This window comes from Zootoca vivipara, chromosome 2, assembly GCF_963506605.1.
Source record: "Zootoca vivipara chromosome 2, rZooViv1.1, whole genome shotgun sequence".
NCBI lineage: Eukaryota > Metazoa > Chordata > Lepidosauria > Squamata > Lacertidae > Zootoca > Zootoca vivipara.
Window position 1 is genome coordinate 116093343 of NC_083277.1, and position 24302 is coordinate 116117644.

The 24302-nt window shown below is 44.4% G+C and overlaps 3 protein-coding genes across 4 annotated transcripts in view; 1 reads left to right on the top strand and 2 right to left on the bottom strand.

Moving 5' to 3' along the window:
• The first annotated feature begins 1496 nt into the window (after window positions 1-1496).
• On the top strand, window positions 1497-9599 carry DAZAP2 (DAZ associated protein 2). The gene is made up of 4 exons (XM_035103156.2): window positions 1497-1668; window positions 4413-4534; window positions 6773-7015; window positions 8310-9599. Exons 1-4 carry the CDS (start codon window positions 1656-1658, stop codon window positions 8433-8435), a joined length of 504 nt encoding a protein of 167 aa, XP_034959047.1. The 5' UTR covers window positions 1497-1655; the 3' UTR covers window positions 8436-9599.
• SMAGP (small cell adhesion glycoprotein) lies at window positions 9328-23054 on the bottom strand. 2 transcript variants are annotated; one of them, XM_035103169.2, is made up of 4 exons: window positions 22911-23054; window positions 14121-14197; window positions 12246-12326; window positions 9328-11826 (listed from the first exon to the last, which is right to left on the bottom strand). In XM_035103169.2, exons 2-4 carry the CDS (start codon window positions 14152-14154, stop codon window positions 11651-11653), a joined length of 291 nt encoding a protein of 96 aa, XP_034959060.1. In that variant the 5' UTR covers window positions 14155-14197; window positions 22911-23054; the 3' UTR covers window positions 9328-11650. The 2 variants fall into 2 exon arrangements, with proteins under 2 accessions (XP_034959060.1, XP_034959054.1); XM_035103163.2 differs by lacking the exon at window positions 22911-23054 and adding an exon at window positions 16831-17291.
• A 173-nt stretch (window positions 23055-23227) lies between these two features.
• BIN2 (bridging integrator 2) overlaps window positions 23228-24302 on the bottom strand; it is a 36681-nt gene continuing 35606 nt past the window's right edge. Inside the window, exon 13 of the mRNA XM_060272105.1 lies at window positions 23228-24262. Coding sequence (XP_060128088.1) covers window positions 24152-24262 — 111 coding nt within the window. The 3' untranslated portion in view covers window positions 23228-24151. The remainder of the gene's footprint in view (window positions 24263-24302) is intronic.

Sequence of the window (24302 nt, forward strand, 5' to 3'; positions counted from 1 at the left end):
CCTTCTGAGTGATCCCCCCTCCCCATCCCCACCCCTCCCCACCCCTTCTCTACATAAGTGCCTGGAAACTTCCATTTCACTGTATCTGAAGAAGTGTGCATGCACACGAAAGCTCATACCAAAATAAAAACTTAGTTGGTCTTTAAGGTGCTACTGAAGGAATTTTTTTATTTTACTTCGATCCAGACCAACACGGCTACCTACCTGTAACCAAACCTCTGCTTTTTAAGATGCTGTCTAGGTTTGTCATTGCTTTTCTCCCAAGAAGCAGGCGTCTTTTAATTTCATGACTGCTGTCACCATCTGCAGTGAGCATGGAGCCCAAGAAAGTAAAATCTCTCACTGCCTCCATTTCTTCCCCTTCTATTTGCCAGGATGTGATAGGACCAGTGGCCATAATCTTAGGTGTTTTTTTTTTGATGCTGAGCTTCAGACCATATTTTGCACTGTCTCCTTTCACCCTCATTAAGAGGTTCTTTAATTGCTTCCTGTCCCACATAGATATTTCTCAGGAGACAGATAAGGTGGTCAGGCACCTCCATTTCTTTAAGAAACCCCCCCCCCCCTAGTTTGCTGTGGTCCACACAGACAAAGGCTTTTGCGTAGTCAATGAAGCAGAAGTAGGTGTTTTTTGGGAATTCTCTGGCTTTCTCCATAATCCAGCACATGTTTGCAATTTGGTCTCTGGTTCCTGTGCCCCTTCGAAATCCAGCTTGCACTTCTGGGAGTTCTCGGTCGACGGTCCACATACTGTTTAAGCCAGCCTTGTAAAATTTGGAGCATAATCTTGCTAGTGTGTGAAATGAGCACAATTGTGCGGTATCCCGTGCTTTTTTTCTGGGGGGACACAGGGGTACACATACCCCTAAACATTTTGTGAATCTAAGTTTGGCCTCATTGAGAGGCAGTATTTCAATATGAGTAGGAAAATGAGAGTACCCCTCAACATTTTTTTTAGAAAAAAAGCACTGCCTATACCCTTTTAAAATGTGTTGGGGATAAAAGGTAAAGGGGCCCCTGACCATTAGGTCCAGTCCTGACTGACTCTGGGGTTGCGGCGCTCATCTCGCATTATTGGCCGAGGGAGCCGGCGTACAGCTTCCAGGTCATGTGGCCACCATGACAAAGCTGCTTCTGGCGAACCAGAGCAGTTTACCTTCCCGCCAGAGCGGTACCTATTTATCTACTTGCACTTTGACGTGCTTTTGAAATGCATTGGGGATAGGGGGGGTTATTGGGTTGTTTTTATTTTTATTAAGTATTTTGTGTTGTTATGTCGTTACCGCCCAGAGACCTGCGGGTAGAGGGTGGTCTACAAATAACAACAACAACAACAACAACAACTGACAAGCGTCTCCACCACCTATCCCACCTGCCCGCCTCTCCCTCAATAACTTCTGCAGGGCCAAAGGCCACGCCCCCGCCGTTATGGCCGCGCCCCCTCGACACCGCCGCTCGCTCTCTGCGCTTCCTCCCTCGCGGCAGCGCAGCGGAGTGACGTCACGCGCTCGAACGTAACCCCTCTCATCGGGGCTGCAGCGACGACGACGGCAACAACAAGGAAGTGATTGAGCGAGAAGAACCGCCGCCGCCGAAGCCAACAGTCGCCGCAGTCCTCCGCAGCTGACCGAGCCGTCTTTCCCGACGCCGCCATCATGAACAGCAAAGGCAAGAGGCTGCTCCCAACCCCTCCCGCTCCTCCCCCCGCAACCCCACCCAAGTCTCCTCAGCGCGCTGTGAGGCGCTGCTCCTTTAAGGCTGGCGCCGCAGTCCCGTTATCTGCGGGCCTAGCCCGTAACTGGCGGCAGTCCTGACCAATGGGAAGCCTCGGAAAGTCGTGTGTGTGGAGGGGGAAAGGGATGGGGGAAGGGCGGATGTTAGGTTGCTATGACGCAACCCTCCTGGTCAGAAAGTTAACCCTGTGGCTGCCGCGTGGGGGGGAGAGGTAAAGGTGGAGGGGGGGGGTTCCGTGGGCAGAAAGAGTCCTCCTTTCCCCTTCGAGATCTGCAATGTGGGAACACGGAAAGGAGTCACGTGGCCCCTTGGCAGCTTGCAGGCGCAGTGCTGCGGGGGCACCCCGGCTCCCCCGGACTGGATCTCCCTTCCACCAGGCCCGCGTGAAAAGCTTCGCAACTGTAGCGCTGGAAGCCAGAGATGAAGGGAGGAGGGTAGATATTGGATGTCGGGGTTTGGGGGAGGTGGAGATTGGGAAGCCCCCATAGGAATTAGTTGGTGGGGGGGGGCGGGGAGCGATCTTCCCTTTTTGCACAGCGGATCTGGACTGCAAGGAGAAGGTGTTGGGTGTTTGCGTGTGTCGTCTGCAAACACGCACCCAAGGTCCCATGCACTCAATTGCATCCTGGTGTTCCAGGATAGCTGCCCCTTTCTGGTTCTGTATTCAGTTCCCAATGGTAGCTTGGATTTCCCTCCCTCCAAACAGGCACTATTAAAATGTGTGTGAACATTTGTTTGCTGTGTTGATAATAATCGTAGAGATTGAAAGGGAGCACAGGGGTCATCTAGTCCAACCCCCTGCAAGACAGGACAACAGTGGGGCTCAAACCCATGGACTAGAGATTAAGAATCTCATGCTCCATCCACTAAGCTATCAGGGTGCATGGACTGATAAACATTTCTCCGCTCCATCACTGCTTTCTCAAAACACAGTTATGGGCCCAGTAGGATCACTACTAACCAGGCAGGTGGTTTGTGATGCTGTTCTCCTCCCTGGTAAATGTCTGGGTCATAAGGTGAGGTAGGACCGTGAATTGAGGAAGGCCAGAAAAGTTAACAGGAAAAAAATTGTACCAGATCCTTAGGAAGAAGCTGGCTGGGGAAGGTAGCAAAGGAGGCTGCACCTATTGTCTGATTAAGACTGGACAGGAATAAACAGTGACCATTAAGACTAACCACAAGATTTGAGTGTCTCCTGCTTGGATGGACACTAATCCCATTTTTTGTTCAATAGTGGATATTGCCCTGCATTTTTGCTTTGCTACTCTCTACCTGTATGACAGGTGTAATGCCAATAAACTTTATTTTACTTGACTTGACAAGCAGATTCTGGCCAGTCAGTGCATTTGGAATTAAGCCCAAGTTCAGTGTGTTGCTCACTGTAAAGTATAGTACAGTACATTAACATGCAGCCTTCATGGAATGGACTATGTGGTAAATCATGTAGTCCGAGTTGTGGCCTAAATGGGTATTTTGACCTGTATTTCAACATCCCCCACCTGCAATAGTACCCATTCAGCCTGTGTTTTTGGGAAATCTCCAAGAAAGTGAAATCAATACTATTTACTTAATTTATTCATATACCACTTTTCTGTCAAGGTGGCCTACAGTTGAAACTACTAAGATATAGATAGATATAGATACAGATATATATGAGACAAAACCAGAATAATATTGGGTCATTGGTGGTCTCTCAGAAGCTGTCCTGGGATTTTCTCTTTGTGTCCTTTCATCTTCTAGGCAGCTTATCGGAGTTGAATTTGTTCTTGTGCAACCATTAAGAAAAGCTTGGGGGGAGCCAGCATAGTGCCCTCTACTTGTTGCTGGGCTCCAGCTCCCATTGTCCCTGGCCTCTGGTAATGCTGGTTGGGGTTCATGGGAGGAGTTGCCCACAACATCTGGAGAACATCATGTTGGCTACTTCTGCTATAGATCAGCTTGACTCTTTTCAATTTTCAGAAAAATCTGATTGCTTGAGCATTCTGTCCCACACCAATGTTATCTAGTTTCTATAGATACCTATGAAGTTTCAAGTAGAAGCTGACCCCTTGTAGTTGAAATTCTGCATAATGCTTACCTAGTAGGTATTTGTAACAGGTTGAATGGCCTAACTTTATGACGAGATGTAAAAAGCAGGCCAGCCCTGCTGTGAAAAGAAAGATGGCTTGGGGGACTGTACCAAATGGGCAAAGTAATCTCATCGGAGGAGATGCTTGATTAGACTACCAATCATGGATTTCAGTGTTTCAGTGTTAAATCAGTTTAATAGATGAAAATGGGTTTGGTGTCTGTGGGAAGAATGATTAAGTAGTCCTTCTCTTGCTAACTTCTGAAAGATACTTATGGTCCCCATGAGATGGCACCATCAATTATTATTTTTTAATAAAAATATTGACTACCTTTGGTCTTAAGCGGTAGGAGAGCAGGTTTGAATGCCATCAGCTGAGCCTCCTTCATTCAGCCCCCTTATTTTCTAGGTAGCTTCCTGCAGATGTAATTTTCTAGGAGATGTTTGTTGTCTTTAGACCTTCTGCTGTTTAGGTATCTCTCTTCTTTCAGATCTGTTTTCTTTCTTTCAGATAAGGCTTCCAGAAGAGAGTGTTTCCCTGACCTCACACACTTCCTGTTCTTTTGCAGCAAGAACAATTGTGCTAACATTGATTAACTTTTCCTCTTAGGTCAATATCCTACACAGCCTTCCTACCCGGTTCAACATCTTGGTAATCCATCAGTCTTCCCACAGACCATACAGCTTCCTCAGGCTCCACCTTACACCGAGGCCCCTCCAGCTTACTCCGAAGTATGTACCTTGTTCTCCTTTTATAAGAATGTAAGACTAGGCCTGCTGAATCAGACCAAAGGCATTTCCCCACTAATAAAGATAACGGTACTGATTAATAATGATGGCAGGGATGGATTGGTGCTTACAGTAGTATATTATCAACTAACTTGCCCATTGGGGCATTTTTAACTTCACATATAGACAAACATTTGCGTGTCTGGATGGTTCATCATGATCCTGGGTCCTGCACGGCAACAGAGACAACTTGTTTTCAAAACTTCGTGTCAACACCTGTTGATCTCATAAGGGGTGGTAGTATGCCCATGACATGCCACTGTGGCAATGAAGAGTTGATATGGCACCATTCTCATAAGGGTCTTGCTGAGCTCAGTGCCTTTGCTAAGCCTAACCAGCTTTGAATTGTGTGGCACATGGTAACTCAGCTTCCAACGACAATGGTTTACAGAGAGCACATTATACCAGTATTATAGTTCCCTCTGCCTTCTGAGTACACCTCAAGGTTGTTGCTGTTTATTTCTCCCTTTTAAAAATCTTTTATCAAACCCTTCCCCACAGAAGTGGAGTACCTGATGGTGCTGGACTACAATTCCCATTATCCTTGACCATTGGCTATGCTGGTGGGGATGATGGGAGTTGAGAGTCCATCTGCATCTTTACCAGCTGAGTCCCAAGATGCCTAAGATACTGCCTCACTTATTCTGCCCCACAATACCCCCCACTCTTGGATTTATTATTCATTTACCAAGGACCACAAGAGGACCGAGAGATGTGAAAAGACCTTCTCACAGGCTGGTCCAACATCTTGCATCTCTCTTCTTTTGGGGACTTATTTGGGGATAAAAATTTTTTTTGAAATCTTTTGTGGCTAGCTATTAGCTGCCAGAGTTAAGGTAGCAATGATGGTGGATTTTAGATGAAATATTATACCAGCTTTTAATTTCAACATAGCTGAATGTATTTGTGTGTGTTTGTGTGTTTACCTACTTTTATCCAGGATGGACTAGGGCCAATCTTTGTATTTTTAAAATAGATAATGGAAATTGTGTGAATTGCTGGTGGTGTTGACTGTTGCTATTATACATATATATGCACAACATTTTACTGAGTAACTCAAGCAAAGAAGACAGGTCTTCACCCTGAGATTGCAGTCAACATTTAAACTGTGGAGGTGATGGAGGGTTTTAGAAGCAAGAGGCTGCTGTGGCTGATAGTGCTGATTGACCTCTTAAAATAGGCATCAACATTCAATGCTGGCTACTACTGCCAGTTGTTCAGCTATTAATTGATGGCTCCTTCTGTTTTGATGGAGTAGCTGTGTTCCAAAATGGGAAGCCGACGTAGTCAGGTCAGTTGGCAGCAGAGTAATTTCAAGGCATGTTTGATTACAGTCTTGGGCTTGATCCCCAGATTTAGAAGACTGGCCTCCATGGCTGGGAAGCAGTTTTGCCTTAAATCAGGCATCCCCAACCTGCGGCCCTCCAGATGTTTTGGCCTACAACTCCCATGATCCCTAGCTAACAGGACCAGTGGTCAGGGATGACGGGAATTGTAGTCCAAAACATCTGGAGGGCCAAAGGTTGGGGGTGCCTGCCTTAAATTCTAGGGAGCTGCTGTGATTCAGTGTAAGGTAGCTCCCTGCGTCAGATGGCTTTATGTTTTTCCCTACATGTTATAGGGCAGGCACGTCCAACTCCCAAGAGGCTGCAATCTATCTACTCACAGTATAAAAAGACCGGCTGTGATCTACCCATTGTAGGGGAGGGTTGGCCAAGGGTGATTACCTGGGACACCCCCACAATCTACCTGTTGGACATGCCTGTTATAAGGCCTGCAAGGCCAAATGGCACCATGGTGGAAAAGCACCAAGTGGTGCCAAACAAACAGGCCGAGTCGGTCAGTGTTAACATCCCTTGCTCGCGAGTCTGCCAGTAGCACCTGCCTGTCTGCTGCTAGAAATAAAATGCTGCGAGCTTAACGGTCTGTTTTAGAAAGTCATTTCATATGTTCTTAAATTAATAAAATGCATTTCTGTTGTCAGTGGCAAGAAGCCACTTTTTTCTGAGTTTGATGTGTTGAGGTGTAAGGTTTCTGATTAAGGGGCCTTGGAATGAGAAACCTTTTCTGTAAAAAAAATCCTTCCAGTAGATTTTTTAAAATTTTGTTTTGACTACACCAGACCAACACGGCTACCTACCTGAAACCTTTTCTGTGTTCTCTCTCTCTCTCTCCCTGCAGCTCTACCGCCCAAGTTTTGTGCACCCCGGAGCTGCTACTGTACCTACCATGTCTGCAGCTTATCCTGGCGCTTCCCTGTATCTTCCTATGGCTCAGTCCATGGCTATGGGTCCCATGGGCTCTTCAGTTCCGCTGGCATTTTACCCAGTGGGCCCTGTCTATCATCCTGGGTCCACTGTTCTTGTTGAAGGGGGCTTTGATGCGGGAGCAAGGTTTGCAACTGGCGCCCCTGCTAATATTCCTGTAAGTAGGGGGCGAAGTAGAGTGATTGTATCTTTCTTGTTTTTAAAATAGTCTGGGAAAGAGGGAGGGGGCGCTTAAAAATTATGTTGGGGCTTGTTTATTGCTGGAGAACCTGGTATACAAACTAAGCAGTATCAAAACAAATACCTGTAGCGCTAACCCAGCAGAGGAATCGGGAGCGCTTCTTTGTTGAATTGTTACAATAATGAACAGCTCTGCAGGGATTACAGGTTCTTTTGGCTACAAGCTTCACTCTGGGCGTAAATTCTGGTAGAGAAGCCATGAGATCAGCCAGAGAAAACACCAAACGGCCAGATTTTCCTGAGGTTGTCTAAAGTTTAGTAAGAACATAAAAGTAGCTAATGTCCTTCACTTCAGGTTTGTGCACTGAAGGTACCGCAAGGATGCTTTGCCCTCTGTAGGTAGGCTGCCATCTTTGGGAGGGGATTATCCGCTTCTTCCGAGGGGGTGCCCCCTTTTCTTCTGGAAAGCCCAGCTTTGCAGAAGTTAGGTTTTGCAAAACCATTGGGGAGAGGCGAAGGCCGTAGGCTGGATCTTCGGGAGGCTTGTTGGTTTCAGGACAGTCGATGGAGCACTTCTGCTCTGTGCAGCTCTCCTGCTGCCTTGCCTTTCTAGGCCATGCCTTTTTTATATATATAAAAAATTGCATGGAAATAAATCCGCGCTGCATTTTGTCTGCCAATACACAGCATGTTTCCCTTCGTTTTTCGCAGCTGACTGCTGCTGGCTGCAGAAACAGCTGAGGTAGATGGGCAAGCATATAGTCCCACCACGGGTACCGCTGTGTAGCCTGCCATTGTAAATCACTACTGGTATGTGGAGTCCGGGACAACTTGCTCAGCGGATGAAAGAATCCCAGGTTCAGTTCATGACATCTCAGCTAAAAGGGTCCTTTGAGTAGGGCTGGGAAAGCGTCTCTGCCTCAGACCTGGGTGGAGTTCTGCCGGTCGAAAGTTCCTAGCTCTGAGCTAGATGGATCAACGGTCTTGCTTGGTTTAGGGCAACTTTATAGGATCATTTGTGCAGAACAGTCTGCATCATTCACTGTTATTAATCATCACATTGCTGCAATACTGCCTTTTTAGCACGCAGCCCACAGACTGGATGTGGTTTGGAAGCCATGTTGCCCAGCCTCCCCAAATGCTTGTTTAAACCCTGATTTTTGGAGCCCTGCTTGGCAGCCCCATGTACAGTTTGGGGGGCTGCTTTGCTTGTTGCACCTTCTATATGCTTTCCCACCGCCCGTTAACAGGTTGCTGTTTTTCTCTTCCAGCCCCCGCCTCCCGGCTGCCCCCCCAACGCGGCCCAGCTGGCTGTCATGCAGGGTGCCAACGTTCTAGTGACGCAACGGAAGGGCAACTTCTACATGGGAGGCTCTGATGGCGGCTACACCATTTAGTGAAAGAAGGGGGGGGGCTACATTGGTGTAAAGGAACGACATCACATACTGTCAGCACTTCTCACAATGTAACCGCTTTAGTCGTATTAACCTGGAGTTGCAGTTTAGACACATGATGATGCGGGGGTGTCTTCCTGGTGCCCTTCAGGCACTATTTTCTTTTTAAAAATTAAAAAAAGCAAACTTTAAATACAAAAAACCATGCAATGGTAGGAGTGCCTCTCTCAAACTTTGGGGGTTAAATTGTGACATGAACGCGAGCTGAGCTGCCCCACAGATTTCCCTTTTAATTCCACTGGAGAGTGCTTCCACTGCAGCACTCTCTCTCTCTCTCTTTCGGCTTTTATTAATCAACTATATATAAAACCAGGGGGTGGGGTGGGGGTGGTGAGAAAAGGGACGGGAGGGGGGAGAAATGGAAGTCTGGAACAAAGCCTAGCTTCCAAGTATCATATAAAGCTTGCAGATAATGCCTGTTGCCAATGAATAGGATTAAGATAATGCATCCTCTTTCCTCTTCCATAGAATCAATGGTGCTGGGGAGAAAGGTAGCCGGATATAATTCTTTTGGGAGGGAGGGCATCGATGGCAGATGCCTATTCGAGAAGCAGGACTGGTGGGCTAAGTTCTCAATTTCAGAACCCTCCAACCAGTTCCTTCTCCTCACTTTCACTCTCTGTTCCTTTGCCGGGAAGGTATGCAGCTAGAGAGTTGGCCCGAGATGTTCTTTTTCTACACTCTTAAGTGATCTTGGACTCCTTTGCACATTAAGATTCTAACTGAAGCCATGTTTTGGTGCCAGAAACACAACATTTCATTAAATGCTTCCTGTACTTTTCAAAATAGAAATGGAGATGAGAGCTGAAAATGAAACCATTTTTTTAAGGGGGGAAAAAAGCAACCCGGTGTATTCATAACAAAACTGTATGGAATGTTATTCAGGCTAGAGAGACGAGAAGGTCTGTTGGATGTCAATCAGCATGCAAAGGTGCTGGCTTTGATGAGTTGGTTTTTTGTTTTGTTTTAGATGCAAACGTTACAAAGTGGCTTGGGTACAATGAAGTCTTATTAGAGTTAAGAAGAATATTTCAGGGATCCTCAATCTTTTTTTGTTGTTGTTTGCTTTTGTTTTTATGAATTAAAAAAATTATCAGATTTGGTGAATATATTTTATCTTAATTTTCTGTGTGTTGTATGTGTCATGGTCAACCATACAGCTGACTGTTAATGAAAGGTTGGGATTCTAGGTCTCTCTGTAAACACTGTGGTGCACTTAACTTGTGGACTTTTTATACTAAAAACAAGTAGAATAAAGGCTATTTTGAAAATTTGAATAAAGTGACAGAGTTGAATTTAGCCTCTTAAATTCCTGTCCATCATAACACCGGAACATTTAAAATCTGTTTTGCCTTTATTTGTTTCTCTGCGCAGTGTAACTGGTCAGCGTGAAACACCGTTTGGTTATTCAGCTTTTAGCGTCAAACTACATGGGATGTGAAATGTGTCTTTAGGAAGCCCATCAGTTGTTTTCAAAATTGGTGGGGGAGTCCTTAGGACTGCAGCAGCATGCAGAGGGGAGATTTAACCCTCCTCTTCTGCATTGTGGCCCTGACCTCTCTCAAACTACTATTATCCCCAACCATATGGGGAGAATGGTTTTTGTCAGGACTGCCGTGGGGAGAGTAACATACACTCTGATCTCAATGATCTGTTCCCTTGCGTGATTGATTTAAAAATACCAACAGGCTTCCTAACAATGCATGTAGCATAGCAGTGGGGAACCTGATCCCCTGCAGGTGATGTTAGTTGGCAACTCTCATCTTCCTTGACCGTTGCCTAGGCTGCCTGGGGCCTGGGGAGGCAAAGGCACCCCACTCCTGGCTTATCATTACATTCAGTTTGGCATTAAAACTCTTAATTCTGAACACATTTACATAGACAAGACAGATTTCATCTCCAAAATTTCAAATTGAAGTAGCATTTAAGAATGCATATCACACACCGCTGCTTTTATGGAAGGCTGGTTTGCTACATACGATGTTGGGGTGCCGTACAAAATGGCACTGCCACATCAGATTATTTCCCCTTTCCGTAGTGTGTGGCAACATTTACCTCCAAACTGATCTGGTCAAGTGTTTTATTCCGTATAAAATTTCGAAAGCAACTTGCAGAAATTTGAGAAAATAGTTTAAAAAGCAAACAGCCGGTTTAGGACATACAAATACAGAAATGCAAACCTCCAAAAGCAATGAGTCATTCGCAGTGTGTGCATTTCCTTGCTGGTGCCGGATCAGTGCCATTGGGGATGCCAGGCTGTTGGTTATGTGTTGCAGAGGGAAGGGAGAGAACTTCAGAGGGGCTGCTGTTTTCACAACACTTGTATTCTCAAGATACAATCTTAATACTGTAACGCAGATCTTCTTAAAGAGTGAAGCTGAAAAAAGCATCAATTGCCACAGGAACCTTGATATCAAAATTTCAGAATGCAGAATGACTGGAGCCAAAGAGAAGAAAGATTACCGGTAAATTTCATTTTTCTGCACATTGTCACACACAATGTAAAGCATGAGCCTGAGAGAGAAGCTGTTTGAAACTGCATGAATTGTACAATTATCAGAGACGCACAGTTGAGTAGACACATACTGGCTTTGTCATACACTGGAGATTTTCACATGAGACTAAAACTGTCTTGAAGCCTCAGTCACATGCATGAGTGTTTATTACTGCAGAGAAGCAAGGTTAAATGCAAATATGCTTTATGCTATGACCACTGCAGGTTTATAGGTACTGGAAAAGCAAAAGTAGTATAATTTTTTGCCAGTCCATTTTCCTGCACCTGTCGCAGTCATCTGAGTGTATCAGGCTTAGATGGTAGTAAGAGGGAAAGAAGTGTTCAGTACTCCAATGACGTATTTGCCTACTCTAACCCCAAATAAACACAGAGGGTTCATAGAGGGTCTGTGTGTTGCAACTTGACTTTGAGCATCCCAGAGATCACAGCTATTGGACCTGTAAAGGGGCAACCTCTATGCTGTCACAATACACAACTCCTATTCCAGTGCCTAGTCGAGCTGCTTAGGAACACGGTGTGATATAAAATGAAATAAATAATACAGCTTTAATTCCTTGACAAAAATGGGTGTCAAACGTAACAAACAGTTTACAATGTAATAAACAGTTTGCTTAAGATCTCAGTGTCCAAAGCATGCTGGCAGCTATATAAAATATTCTTCCTTCTCGCCTTTACATGGGAGATCCTCCATTTGGACCGAGCCCTCTGGATCCGGTGGAGCTTGTTCATAGGTGCGGTAGGTGCCTTTGTTCTTGTACAGGTAAACGATGATCAGCACGACGACCGAAAGGAGAGTGACGAAAACCACAGCGATGACAGCTTTAAAAAAAAAAGCAAATTGAGAAAGGGGAATTTTAGCACAAACAGGTCTGGAGCAGACTCACCAGTGCTTTGAGTTTAGGAGCAGGCTGCTGGCATGCATGTTTCTGCCTCGTGTGTGTTGCACAACCTTCACCCCTCCCATTTTGCAAAAATAAGCAAATATATGCAAAGTAGCTTGATGTGCATCATATATATAGCCTGCTATTTTGGGCACGGAATGCGTGCGATGGTGGTCCAGATTTTTTTTTTTAATGAGTACCTTTACATCCCAGATCTAGAAGGATGCCAGAGGGCTCTGCTGCAGAGGATTTACGTTTGTGCATTAACTACCTGCAGTCTGCAGGGAGGGCGTTCCCATGGCTGCACAGTGGCTGGGCTGAAGCACATCTGCAGAGATGCAGGCAACAATACAGTACCTCCTATGACAGCCACGTTGGCATCCTCTTGCAAAGTCGGTGTATTCATCTTCTTCATAAATGGGCTGGTCAGTAGCTTTTCTTTATGCATAAGAGAAAGAGATGGATGTCAGAGGCATCTGAATACAGTGCAGTAGAGAGAACTAAGATACTTGGGACCACCAGGGGGACTCAAGATTCAAAACATTTGCTCAGTCATAAAACCCACTGGAGGAAACTTGGACTAATCACTTGCAGCCCAAGCAACCTCACAAGATTGTTGTGGAAATAACAGTGTCATAAATAAACTTTTCCATAAAACACCACTCACCCTTCGCACAATGGGCAGGATCCAACGAAGCAGTTCAATTAACACAAGTATTCGTGGCTAACAGAACTCCCCATCCCTCTCCTCTTCCCATGCCCTCCCCAAATCTGCTCCAGAGGTTTGGGGGAACCCCCAGAAGACATTTAGGGGCATGCAGTGAGAAAAGGAGGAAGGGATATTTGGTTGCACAGCCAAGCGGTCTTGCATTAACAGCACTACTTTAGTGGATGCTGTCTAATATTAATAATAATAATAATTTATTATTTATACCCTGCCCATCTGGCTGGGTTTCCCCAGCCACTCTGGGCGGCTTCCAACAGAAAATTAAAACACAGTAATCTATTAAACATTAAAAGCCTCCCTGAACAGGGCTGCCTTCAGATGTCTTCTAAAAGTCTGGTAGCTGTTTTCCTCTTTGACATCTGTTGGGAGGGCGTTCCACAGGGCAGGTGCCACCACCGAGAAGGCCCTCTGCCTAGTTCCCTGTAACTTGGCTTCTCGCAACGAGGGAACCGTCAGAAGGCCCTCGGTGCTGGACCTCAGCGTCCGGGCAGAATGATGGAGGTGGAGACGCTCCTTCAGGTATACTGAACCGAGGCCAATGTATTCCCTAGCACACTATTTTTATTTTAAAGTGTGCCATACAAGATCAAGCTGTGGTTCAGAGACTTAAAATCGGTTCAGTAGGTTTGTAGCAACTGCAGCAAAATAAATGTAATACCGGCAATAGCCATAAAACCTCTAAGCTTCCGCTTTCATTAGAATGATTGTGGCCAAGTAGTCTTGATGAAATAACGGGTGCTTGAGGCCAAAATGCTGGTGGAGTAAAAAGAAAAAAGAAAAAAGACCCGCTGAAGCCAAAGGGAAACTTGCTCAATTAAAGACTTCAACATTTGGCTCAGGTTATAAAGGGCAGAAGCGGGTCTAGCAGTATTGTTTCATACTGTTTTCAAGGCTTAGGTAATCAGGCTCTCTCAGTGAATATCTCATTATGTACAGCGGCAGAGTTGCCAGCGGGAACAAATGTTCTGCCAGCAACTCATTTCTAAAGATTTCCAAACCTTGCCAGTATTCAGATGCTATCTTTTGGGGGGCCAGTTTCTTTAAAAGAATGCATGGCATCAAGGGATATTATATCATTAAGGGTCTTAAGGCCAGCCCAAGGTTTCTCAGTGAGAACTCAGGAGAGAGACATGTTTCGCCTACACTTGAGTCCCTTCCCCAAAACCTAACCATCTACCCAGAATATCCTCTCCCCCCCCCCACCCGGTGTCTTAAATATCCTTCAGCATTATATTACCTGCCTGCAAATCAGCAGCTATCATTGATACCCAGCCTGCCCTATCTGAATTATTCACGGCAGGTAACAGGTAATATACACACTAGCAATCTACAGATTTATCTGGTGATCTGAAATTGGTGTGTGAAATTCTGGCTCTATTCCAGACAGCCCTGTTGGCCTCTCAATCTCTTGTGCCCCTCTCACCTGGAGCTATCTTTTTTAAATTTATTTTTTGAAAAGGAAATAAATAAATAAACAGAATCCTCTTACTCTTGAGCGCACTCACCTGTGGGTAATGGTGGTGTTGGAATAGCTGCCATAGCATCACCTTTCCCCCGCTTAAAACTTCAGAATCTTTCAGAGCTGGGTGGGGAAAATAAAAATTCCGTAATAGTGCTGTTAACAGAAATCTACAGGTCCCCTCTTCGTATGGGTGTGAAATGAGCAAGTTTTTTAAAAATAAGATCTTACTCCTCAAAATCAGAGGGATAATTTAAACGTCATCACACTTTCTAGTCCCCTAGAACTCCGTGCCTGTTGTCTTTGTCCATGGAGTTTTCTTGGCAGGGATACTGGAGTGGCTTGCCAGTTCCTTCTCCAGGTGGATCACGTTTAGTCAAAACCAGGCATCCCCAAACTGCGGCCCTCCAGATGTTTTGGCCTACAACTCCCATGATCCTTTGCTAACTGGACCAGTGGTCAGGGATGGTGGGAATTGTAGTCCAAAACATCTGGAGGGCCAAAGTTTGGGGATGCCTGGTCAAAACTCTCCACTATGACCTGTCCATCTTGGGTGGCCCTGCATGGCATAGCTCATAGCTTCTCTGAGTTATTCAAGCCCCTTCGCCACGACAAGGCATTGATCCATGAAGGGGTCAATGAATGAAGATCAAACCTATCCATTCTGAAGGAAATCAGCCCTGAGTGCTCACTGGAAGGACAGATCGTGAAGCTGAGGCTCCAATACTTTGGCCACCTCATGAGAAGAGAAGAATCCTTGGAAAAGACCCTGATGTTGGGAAAGATGGAGGGCACTAGGAGAAGGGGACGACAGAGGACGGGATGGTTGGACAGTGTTCTCGAAGCTACGAACATGAGTTTGACCAAACTGCGGGAGGCAGTGCAAGACAGGAGTGCCTGGCGTGCTCTGCTCCATAGGGTCACGAAGAGTCGGACACGACTAAACGACTAAACAACAACAACAACAGAACTCCGTGAGTCGTAACTTTAAGTAAATATTTATGTATTCAAAACATTTCTATCCCACTGGTTTTAATCAACAGTTTCTAGTCATTTTGTGAAAATTAAGGCTGGGCAAAGGCAGCAGCAGGACTGTCATTTTGTAAAGTGAGGCAGGATTAAACGGGGTGGGTGGGAAGACAGGCTGGCATTTTGAAGACCACATTGTGAGGACGCTGCAAAAAAAACAAAAAAAACTTTGCATGCATGAGAAGAACCGACGCCACAATAAACACCCATCTAGTAGTATCTGTAGACATGGCATGATAGATAGTCTAGTCTAGATGTTATCGCTGAATGAGGAAGCAAGGTTGTTGGCAGAGAGTGGGGAAGAGAGAGGCAGAGGAGCAGACCTTGAGCAGGGCACGACCCATATAATCCAAGTATTGTCATGTGGTTTAAACACCACTTAATCATGGAAAAGCTCATTTATCAAATGAAGGAAGCAGAGTGGCAGGCTAAGCCAGAAACATGGATCATTTCCTAGATTACACATTTCACCCGACATCACAGATTCAAGTTAAACTTGACAAAGATAAAACACGATTGACTTGAAGTCCTTTTAAGATAACCTTCAGCTCTTTATTGCGCTGTTATTATTTGTGTCCTAAAACAACTAAATGGCACTTTGAAAATTAATGCATTTATTATGACATGCCAACCTAGCAGTTCGAAAGCACGTCAAAATGCAAGTAGATAAATAGGAACCGCTACAGCGGGAAGGTAAACGGCGTTTCCATGTGCTGCTCTGGTTTGCCAGAAGCGGCTTTGTCATCTTGGCCACATGACCTGGAAGCTATACGCCGGTTCCCTCGGCCAATAATGTGAGATGAGCGCGCACTCCCAGAGTCGGTCACGACTGGACCTAATGGTCAGGGGTCCCTTCACCTATTATGACATAGGCTCTCATAGTCTACAGTCCACCATTAGATACATAAATTGCAGCATAAAAATAATTAAGAAGTTAGTCTTTAAGGTGTCAGAACTTGCTTCTGCTGCAATAAACTTAATAAACCAGCCCTCCGGAATCAGTGCCCCATAAGCCTGCTTTCCTTTTTTTTATTGTAGTCATTTTTATATTATAAAATGTGGGAATGGTGAGGACAAGGGGGCAATATGAAAGAGAAGGGAATGGACCAGAAAAGTCAGAGAGAGACCTTCTTTTTCAAAGCATGTATTTTAATCAGCTTTAATAAAAGAAAACACTATTTAACACTTTTCTAATTATGCACAAATCTGTTAACCTTTCCCTTTCTTTCTTTCTTTCTTTCTTTCTTTCTTTCTTTCTTTCTTTCTTTCTTTCTTTCTTTCTTTCTTTCTTTCTTTCTTTCTTTCTTTCTTTCTTTCACTATTGCATAACTCATACACTTTGCCACTGCTGCATATTCATATGTACATTGTTAATTCCTGTTTTGTTATGGTCGGGATTTGAGCCTTTTCTCAATACTGTATTCTGCACAGCATAACCTACCAGCTAAAATCTTATATGAAACCAATTCCCTTGGCTGTACTGGGGTTTCTTTCAGTATACATTAGTAAAAATATAGTAAAATCCAAATCTAATTTCACCTGTGCTACTTTTTCTGTTTTTTTCCTTCCTGCCTCTATATATGACATTCACTTCCATCCTTTAGTCTGTATTTCTTTGCTCCACGCATAATTAAAAGTACGGCTGCATTCTTATGCCAATCACATGGAAGCAAGTCCCATTGAACTCAACGGGACTTACTTCTGAGATGTTTCTTAGTAGTACTCACGTTTTATTCTGAAGTGAAACAGGAGGACAGAGGAGTTCTTGGTGAAAACAAGATCAAAAACATGCAGTGAGTGGGTGTCAGGCTAAAAGCAGAGGCAACAGGAGGAAGTCGCTGAGAGACCTCGTGACGCAGCTGAATCAGAAAGGAATATTTGCATGAATGTTGAAATCCTAAAGATGAATGGTGGGAATCTTGTAAGAAGGGAAGGGTGGAAGCTGTGTATTCAATGGCTGAAATTAAAACTGAAGCTTGCTATGATGCAATATTGCATGGCAACGAAGGTGCAGTGTGAAATACAGATGTACAAGTGAGACCTGCAACAAAATGTGTGAAGAGTTCACTGATCAGTCCATCAGTCATGTCCTCCTATAGGATATTCTGGGCTGTTTATGGCTCCCTCCTGCCACATACACTTTAGGGGTTATTCTTTTTTAAAATAAATAAATAAATAAATATGTTTTTCAGTTATATACATTTCAATAGTTTTACCATCATTCTAACAATTCAAAACTTGACTTCCTTCCTCCTCTTTCTGCAGTTCCTTAAATTTATTTTTATCATTTCCTGCATATTCTAAGTTAACTTATTATTTTATTCATCTACTTTAAATATATGCTCTTATGAAACTGCAGGCTATTACAACAATCCTGCCAATGTCCTTATCTGTTTACGTTTTGTTTGCAAATATTCAAGAAACCATTTCCATTCTTTTATAAAAGGTTTGTTATCTTGATTTCTTATTTTTGTCATTTCTCCATAGTCCATAAGTTTTTGTATCCATTCTCCTTTCACCGGGACTTCACTTCTTCTGTCCATTTTTGGGCAAATAACATTCTTGCCGCTTTAGGGGTTATTCTTAAGAATAAAAAAATTCCTTCAGTAGCACCTTAAAGACCAACTAAGTTTTTATTTTGGTATGAGCTTTCGTGTGCATGCACACTTCTTCAGATACACTGAAATAGGAGTCCCCAGGCGCTTATGTGGAGAAGGGGTGGGGAGGGGGTATCACTCAGAAGGGTGGTGGAAGTGGGTGATTGACTGACTGATAGCTGTTGATGACTGAAAACGACTGCAAATGGTTTTGCATGAAAAAGCAAGGGTTGAGATAGAAGACGAGCAATTAAATAGTCCTAAGATTGTATGTTGCATGTTGCCGTGCCGGCAGTAGTTTATAAATTACTGCAATGAGATTTCTTCCAATGTAATTTCTACAGGAGCTTTTTTTTATGTTACAAAACTTGCTTCTCTGTTCATCAAACTTTCCCACAGGGGCTTGCTATTTTGATACCTTGCTTCTCCGATAAATAATACATTGGCCCAGAGCAGAGGGAGGTAGATTTGATACTGGGAAAAGAACTACAGGAGGAAAGGAAGCCCGTGTGTACACATTACCGGCTTAAAACACGGCTAGGTCATTCTTTTTCTCGATTTGGATCAAAGCCGCAGCGTGTTGTTGTTTTTTCTTGGGGGGGAGTTGTTACTCATCAAAATGCAGAATTTCATAGGAAACAACAGGATCGATGCAGTGGTGGAAGCAGAGCAAACAGGAATGTGTACAGCGCTGCAAAAGTTACTGCTATTTGGATAAGGATGCATCCATTCCAGAGGCAGCAAGAGGAAGGATCAGGGTAAAATTAAATGACTACCCATGAAATCACAACCATTGGGGTTGGGAACCTTAAGTATTCATCAGGGCCAGCTATCCATGTCGGTCCCACATGAGCTGATAAAAGGGCCAAAGAGGTAACTTACAAAGGCCAGGCGGAACAGCTCCATCTTGCAGGCCCTGCAGAAGGATATCAAGTCCCGCAGGGCCCTGGTCTCCTGCGATAGAGCGTTCCACCAGGCTGGGGCCAAAGCCAAAAAGGCCTTGGCCCTGGTTGAGGCCAGTTTAAATATTTGTCTTTTTTTCACTGTGGCTTTGATGTGGACCATCTTGTTGAAAAGAAGAAAAAAGCCCTAAAGAAGAAGCAGAAAAAAGACAAGGAGGAAGCCAAGAAGGCAAAGGTGGACCATTTTCTTCTAAATTGCTAATTAGTGTGTTTCCATGAAGTTTATTGTGTGTGTAGTTAATTCATAAATAATTTGAGGAAAGAAGGAAAGGCAGCTAGATCATTGTTTTCATGTGGGGACCTGTTCATACACGACACTAAGCACACTTTTGCTAAAAGGACCTTTGGTGTTTGGTAAGTACTTGCATATTTTGTTAATACAGCCTAAGGCAACCATGTTTTAACATGGGAATAGTTAACCTGTAGCCCTTCAGATGCTGTTGGACTACAACTCCCATCATTCCAGACCACTGGCCACGCTGGTTGGAGCTTATAGGGATTGGAATTTCTCCAGCATCTGGAGGTTCACAGGATAGTTACCCCATTTTCAACCTGAAGTGAGATCCATTTAGGTGGGGAATCTTTTTCAGCACAAGGGCCATATTCCAAGGGGGAATATGCACAAGGGGGAATAGGATGGGCCCTTTCTGCCTGCACAAGGGGGAATAGGATGGGCCCCAAAACAACGCTAGGCTCAAGATCTGGAAATTGGAGAGTAGAACTGGGAATGAAAAGAAAAACCCAGGGACAGGAAGGAAAAATAGCTAGGCAGGGAATTAGGGTGCAGCAGCCTGCCTACTGCTCATGTAGGCCTCTGCGATGTCTGCTAGCTTTGAGGGTGCAGCGGGGTTGAGTTTGACAGGGCCGGGGAGATGAACCATTAGTGAACCAAGTGGAACAGGGGGGCAGTAGCTGGGAGCCCCCCTCTCACCTCTTAACTTTGCTGCCTTCTCTTTGGGGGAGCTTCAGAGTCCAAAACGGTCACAGCCGGGCACCGCGCAAGGCTTCGGTGGGCATGGCAATGCACTTCCAGCACACAACAGGCCACACCTCCCAGTCTAGGCCCAGAGAGGTGATGGGGAGATGGGTTTGTGGAAGTTAGTTGGGTGGGTGGGTTACATATATCTTACTCAGTGACTTAGGTTTGCCAAGAGCACCACAGTGGAGCCCAAAGAGCTCCAGAGTTAAGAGACGGTGAGAAAATGACAGCTTGATTATGTGCCAGAACATGCTTAGACTGTACCGTCCTCCTAATGTTTTACAACGCAGTTGCTTTTTGCACTTAAGGAACAGCAACGCTTCGGAAGGGATGCTATGTTTCCATACTGGAAAAGAGAGCAAAGATCACACACACCCTCCCTCCACAACTGTTCATATTTCAGGAGCCTGTGCCCGTTTTAAAAATGGCTGTGCTTTGTTCCTCAGAAGGGGCAAAATCACCAGAGGCAATGGGAAGTTTCTGATGAATCCATCAGGGCCTCATCCATCAACATGCAGTACAGCATCATTGGCCTCATGTCACATCTAAGAATTGGGGTGTGGTTTGACAAAGAAGGCTGAGCATATTAATATTAAGAGAAAAGAGGACAAGCAATAATTACAAACCGAATTTAAATAAAAAAAATTCCTTCAGTAGCACCTTAAAGACGAACTAAGTTTTTATTTTGGTATGAGCTTTCGTGTGCATGCACTCGTCTTTAAGGTGCTACTGAAGGAATTTTTTTTATTTTGTTTCGACTCAGGCCAACACGGCTACCTACCTGTAACTGAAACCAAATTTAGTTGTTTTTTCCCCTCTTACCAGCTGCTAAACTGTAAAGAACCTCCTCTAACATTTTGTATGCCATCAAATGCCAACAGTGACCTTCAGCTCTCTATATTGGACAAACAGGCCAAACCCTACGCCAAAGGATAAATGGACATAAATCTGACATCAGAAATTACAAGACAGAGAAACCAGTAGGGGAACACCTCAATCTCCCAGGACATTCTATACAAGATCTCAAAGTAGGTGTCTTACTACAAAAGAATTTCAGAAATAGACTGGAAAGAGAAGTTGCTGAATTGCAACTTATCACCAAGCTTAAAACCATGCAGAGACCTGGTCTGAACAGAGATGTTGGATTCTTATCTCATTATACATGATAAAGTGATCTTCATCCATCTCACCCCTTGCTTTTTCATGCAAGACCATTTGCAGTCATTTACAGTCGTCAACAGCTATCAGTCGGTCAATCACCCATTTCCACCACCCTTCTGAGTGATACCCCTCCCCACCCTTTCTCTACATATAAGCGTCTGGGGACTTCTATTTCAGTGTATCTGAAGAAGTGTGCATGCACACGAAAGCTCATACCAAAATAAAAAACTTAGTTGGTCTTTAAGGTGCTGCTGGAAGGAATTTTTTTATTTTGTTTCGACTACGTCAGACCAACACGGCTACCTACCTGTAAAGAACCTAGCATCTCTTTCATTTTGCCAGTTTATGAGGAGCAGGGGGGAAACAGGAAGACATAGAAACAACAACCTACCTGACTGCGTATTCAACTAAATCCTACTCAGAGTAGACCTACTGAAACAAATCACTAAAACAACCCCCACATATGGCACAGTGAATGCAAAGGGAGCTCAAAGGCGCTTTTAGATGGGTGTGTGAAAACATTCTAAGAGCTACAATGCTACCCAGAAACATTTCCAAGCTGTTTTTGTATGTGAATTATAAAAAGAAACACCTGTTTAAATATAGTGCTTACTTTTGTTTCAGTACAGGAAGCCACCAATAGAATTTTAGGGCGCCATCTAAGAATCCTGCTCCCTGTCCCAGAACTGATGTCACTATACAGCATTCTTGGAAACTGGGGAACAATGCCTTGGGTCTCATCATCCCTGAAATTTGTGGTAATGATTACTGTAAAGGGGTCAGCTACTCTTGGGAAATCCAGATGTATGGCAGCCCATGTTAGAAGTGTAGAATTTGGCAACCCAAGTGGTGTGCAACAGTATAATAGAAGTGGCTTCCTGCATCTTGTCCCTAAGCAGATACTCAGATATACAGTATACAAGTCTCCCAGCTGAGTATCTGATTGGGAAAGGACTGGCCCAGGCTGGTGAAACTCACTTGCTTTCATCAGCCTCCTGACCACAATGGTCAGCTAGGAAATCTAGACATCTTACAACGAAATATTAGGGGTAAACTGCTGAGTGCATGAATATAACAGGAGAACGACAGCATCTACCCCATCCCTAAAAATGACTTCAGGAAGGGGTGTTTTGAGCTGAGAGGAGCTTAGCTCTTGACGTATCCCTGCTTTCAATTGCCCCTTTCAAAGTGGCTTTTCAAGCAAAAGGAATAAAGGGGGATGTCAAGCTTTAATTACACACATTTGCATGTAATCTGTAGTTTGGCCCCTATATTCCGGAAGCTGTAGGGGGAGTGGAGTTTTATTCAGTTGTGCAGATACTCATATCTGAAACCCAAACTCCAATGTAAATATCAGTTCTGCAGCCAGCCCACACAGGATTTGTACTCTGTGAAAATCGAATCTGTGCTCCTTTGTTTAGAATGGGCTGGAGAAAATTGCCTACAGTACCCAAGGCAAACTGGGCATGCACAAAGCGCCTTCCGCCATCTCTCCCCCTCCCCCTTTTGCTATCCCCAGTGAAAGAGTTCTCTTGCAGAACAAAGCCACGCAAGGTGTTATTCTCAATGCGCTCTCAGCTTCCTCTTTTTGTATTCTATATGCTTTATGTTTCTCTTTCATTCTCAAACTATTAATTGAGGACTTGCAGCTTGCATTTACAAGTGACAGATTTGAACTAGTGAGACAGAGGGGTAAAGGGATATGTGCTATATGAGTTTTTAAGACTCCCCTTCATGGCATACCTAGAAAAGCTACTGCAAAGGGGGAGGGGGCAAAATAACTTGCATTTCAACACCACCACCACACATCTTTCCAGCTTTTAATAAGGTATGTTCTGCCTGCCTATCAGTACACCAGAAACCCTTATGAATCTTTAATAAACATATTTTAGACATAGGGCATGGTGCTGAATACAGGGATTGGTTGTGCAATGGAATACATCTGAGCTGATCTAGTGTAGGCATGCCCGGAGATATTGCATAGGAACAGCCACTGCTCCCATCAGAGCTTTTAGCCTCTAACTCAGATATAGGCATCACACACAACAGGGACAGATCTCCATCAACTCCAGCGTTAGAAACTGGCTCCCCATCCCCGTTCTTCTTACCTGATAAGATGACATGGGGGCAAAGAATAATTGGCCTTGTTGGCTGAGTATCTCTCCTCTCCAAGGTCCAGCTAGCGTGGGTACCTCTCAGCTCCAGCTCCCTCCCTTAGCTGGCTGGCTTTCTGGTGACTAGGCTAAGGCGTTCCCCTTCCCATCTCACCTTTCCAGTTTCACTACATTGATAATAAAGGGCAGAGTCATCAGAACAGCTCACTCCCCATTAACTCTTTGTGATGCTGATGAGAGGCTGGCAAACACACAAGAGACCCACAGTGTTGTCCCTTGTGCTCACAGGCAGATCACACAGGGCAACCAGGTTAATCCAAACATGGTTTATTGAAATACGTTGGTTTTACAAATTAAAAAGAAGGGAGAGGGTCAAAGCAAGCAAATATAATTTACATGGTCCTCTGAGAGTTATCTTGTTTGGGTTAGCAGAACATGCCAGTGGTTACTCAAGCTTTGAAACAAGCTGTGAGGCTCATTGGTATGCTACAAAACCCCTACACAGAAAATGCATTGGTGAAGGAATTAACATGGAGCCTATAAACAGAAGGGCATATGTGAAATCACATACACAAAAATCACATACACATATGTGAAATCACATACACAAAATGAGGGAAGCATTTTGTTGCATATATGGGCAAGTGCACAGTTACACACCAAGCAGCTACAGCCAATCGCAACTTCCTACCATGTGTACGCACAAAGCAAATACATGAATGTACACAGACATTGTGTGTCAATTTATCCAGTGGACATGTCATAAATCCCTATTCTGCGTCTACTACCAAGCAGAATCGACCCATTTGTTGTGGGCCCATTATAATAATTCGTAATAAGCTCTTGAGCTGAATGCCAATGCATTATTTGACAACATTCACATTTCAGCATGTCGCTTTGACGGGGGGACTCCTTTGAGAAGACTGTGTGGGGTAGGAGGCAAAGACTCTCAGTTCCCACCCCTCAAAATGGCCCGCCAGCCATTACTGTTATCCCAACTCCAACCCACTCTTTCACTTCTGAAAAGGACTGGAAGGGCCAAACAGTGACCCTCAGAGGGATGGATTTGGCTTCATGGGGAGGAGGACAGATTCAAGAAATAATGCAATTACATTTTTATCACATCGACACTACTGGGTGAAGGAACAATTAACACGGAGATTTGACAAATCAGCATTTGGACATTTTACTGTGTTGAGTTCTCTCTTCACCCTGTTTCTGCTCCAGATCTGAGTTTATTCCAAAGGGATAGATTTAATGAGATTTTGCGGGAAAATTCCTTTCAGTAGCATATTCTGGTTCTCCTTCCAGTCTTTCTCCTTTATACCCATCAGGAATCCTTTTTCCTAGAAAAAGAGAGAGAGAAATCCCCCCACTCTTAGTCAG

Coding starts and splice junctions, on each gene's coding strand:
- DAZAP2 (XM_035103156.2), top strand. Junction 4,535..6,772: donor CCCCTCCAGCTTACTCCGAA/GTATGTACCTTG, acceptor CTCTCCCTGCAG/CTCTACCGCCCAAGTTTTGT. Junction 7,016..8,309: donor GCGCCCCTGCTAATATTCCT/GTAAGTAGGGGG, acceptor TTTCTCTTCCAG/CCCCCGCCTCCCGGCTGCCC.
- SMAGP (XM_035103169.2), bottom strand. CDS start 14,154: ATGGCAGCTATTCCAACACCACCATTACCCACAG. Junction 12,327..14,120: donor AACACCACCATTACCCACAG/GTGAGTGCGCTC, acceptor TTATGCATAAAG/AAAAGCTACTGACCAGCCCA. Junction 11,827..12,245: donor CAACGTGGCTGTCATAGGAG/GTACTGTATTGT, acceptor TTTTTTTTAAAG/CTGTCATCGCTGTGGTTTTC.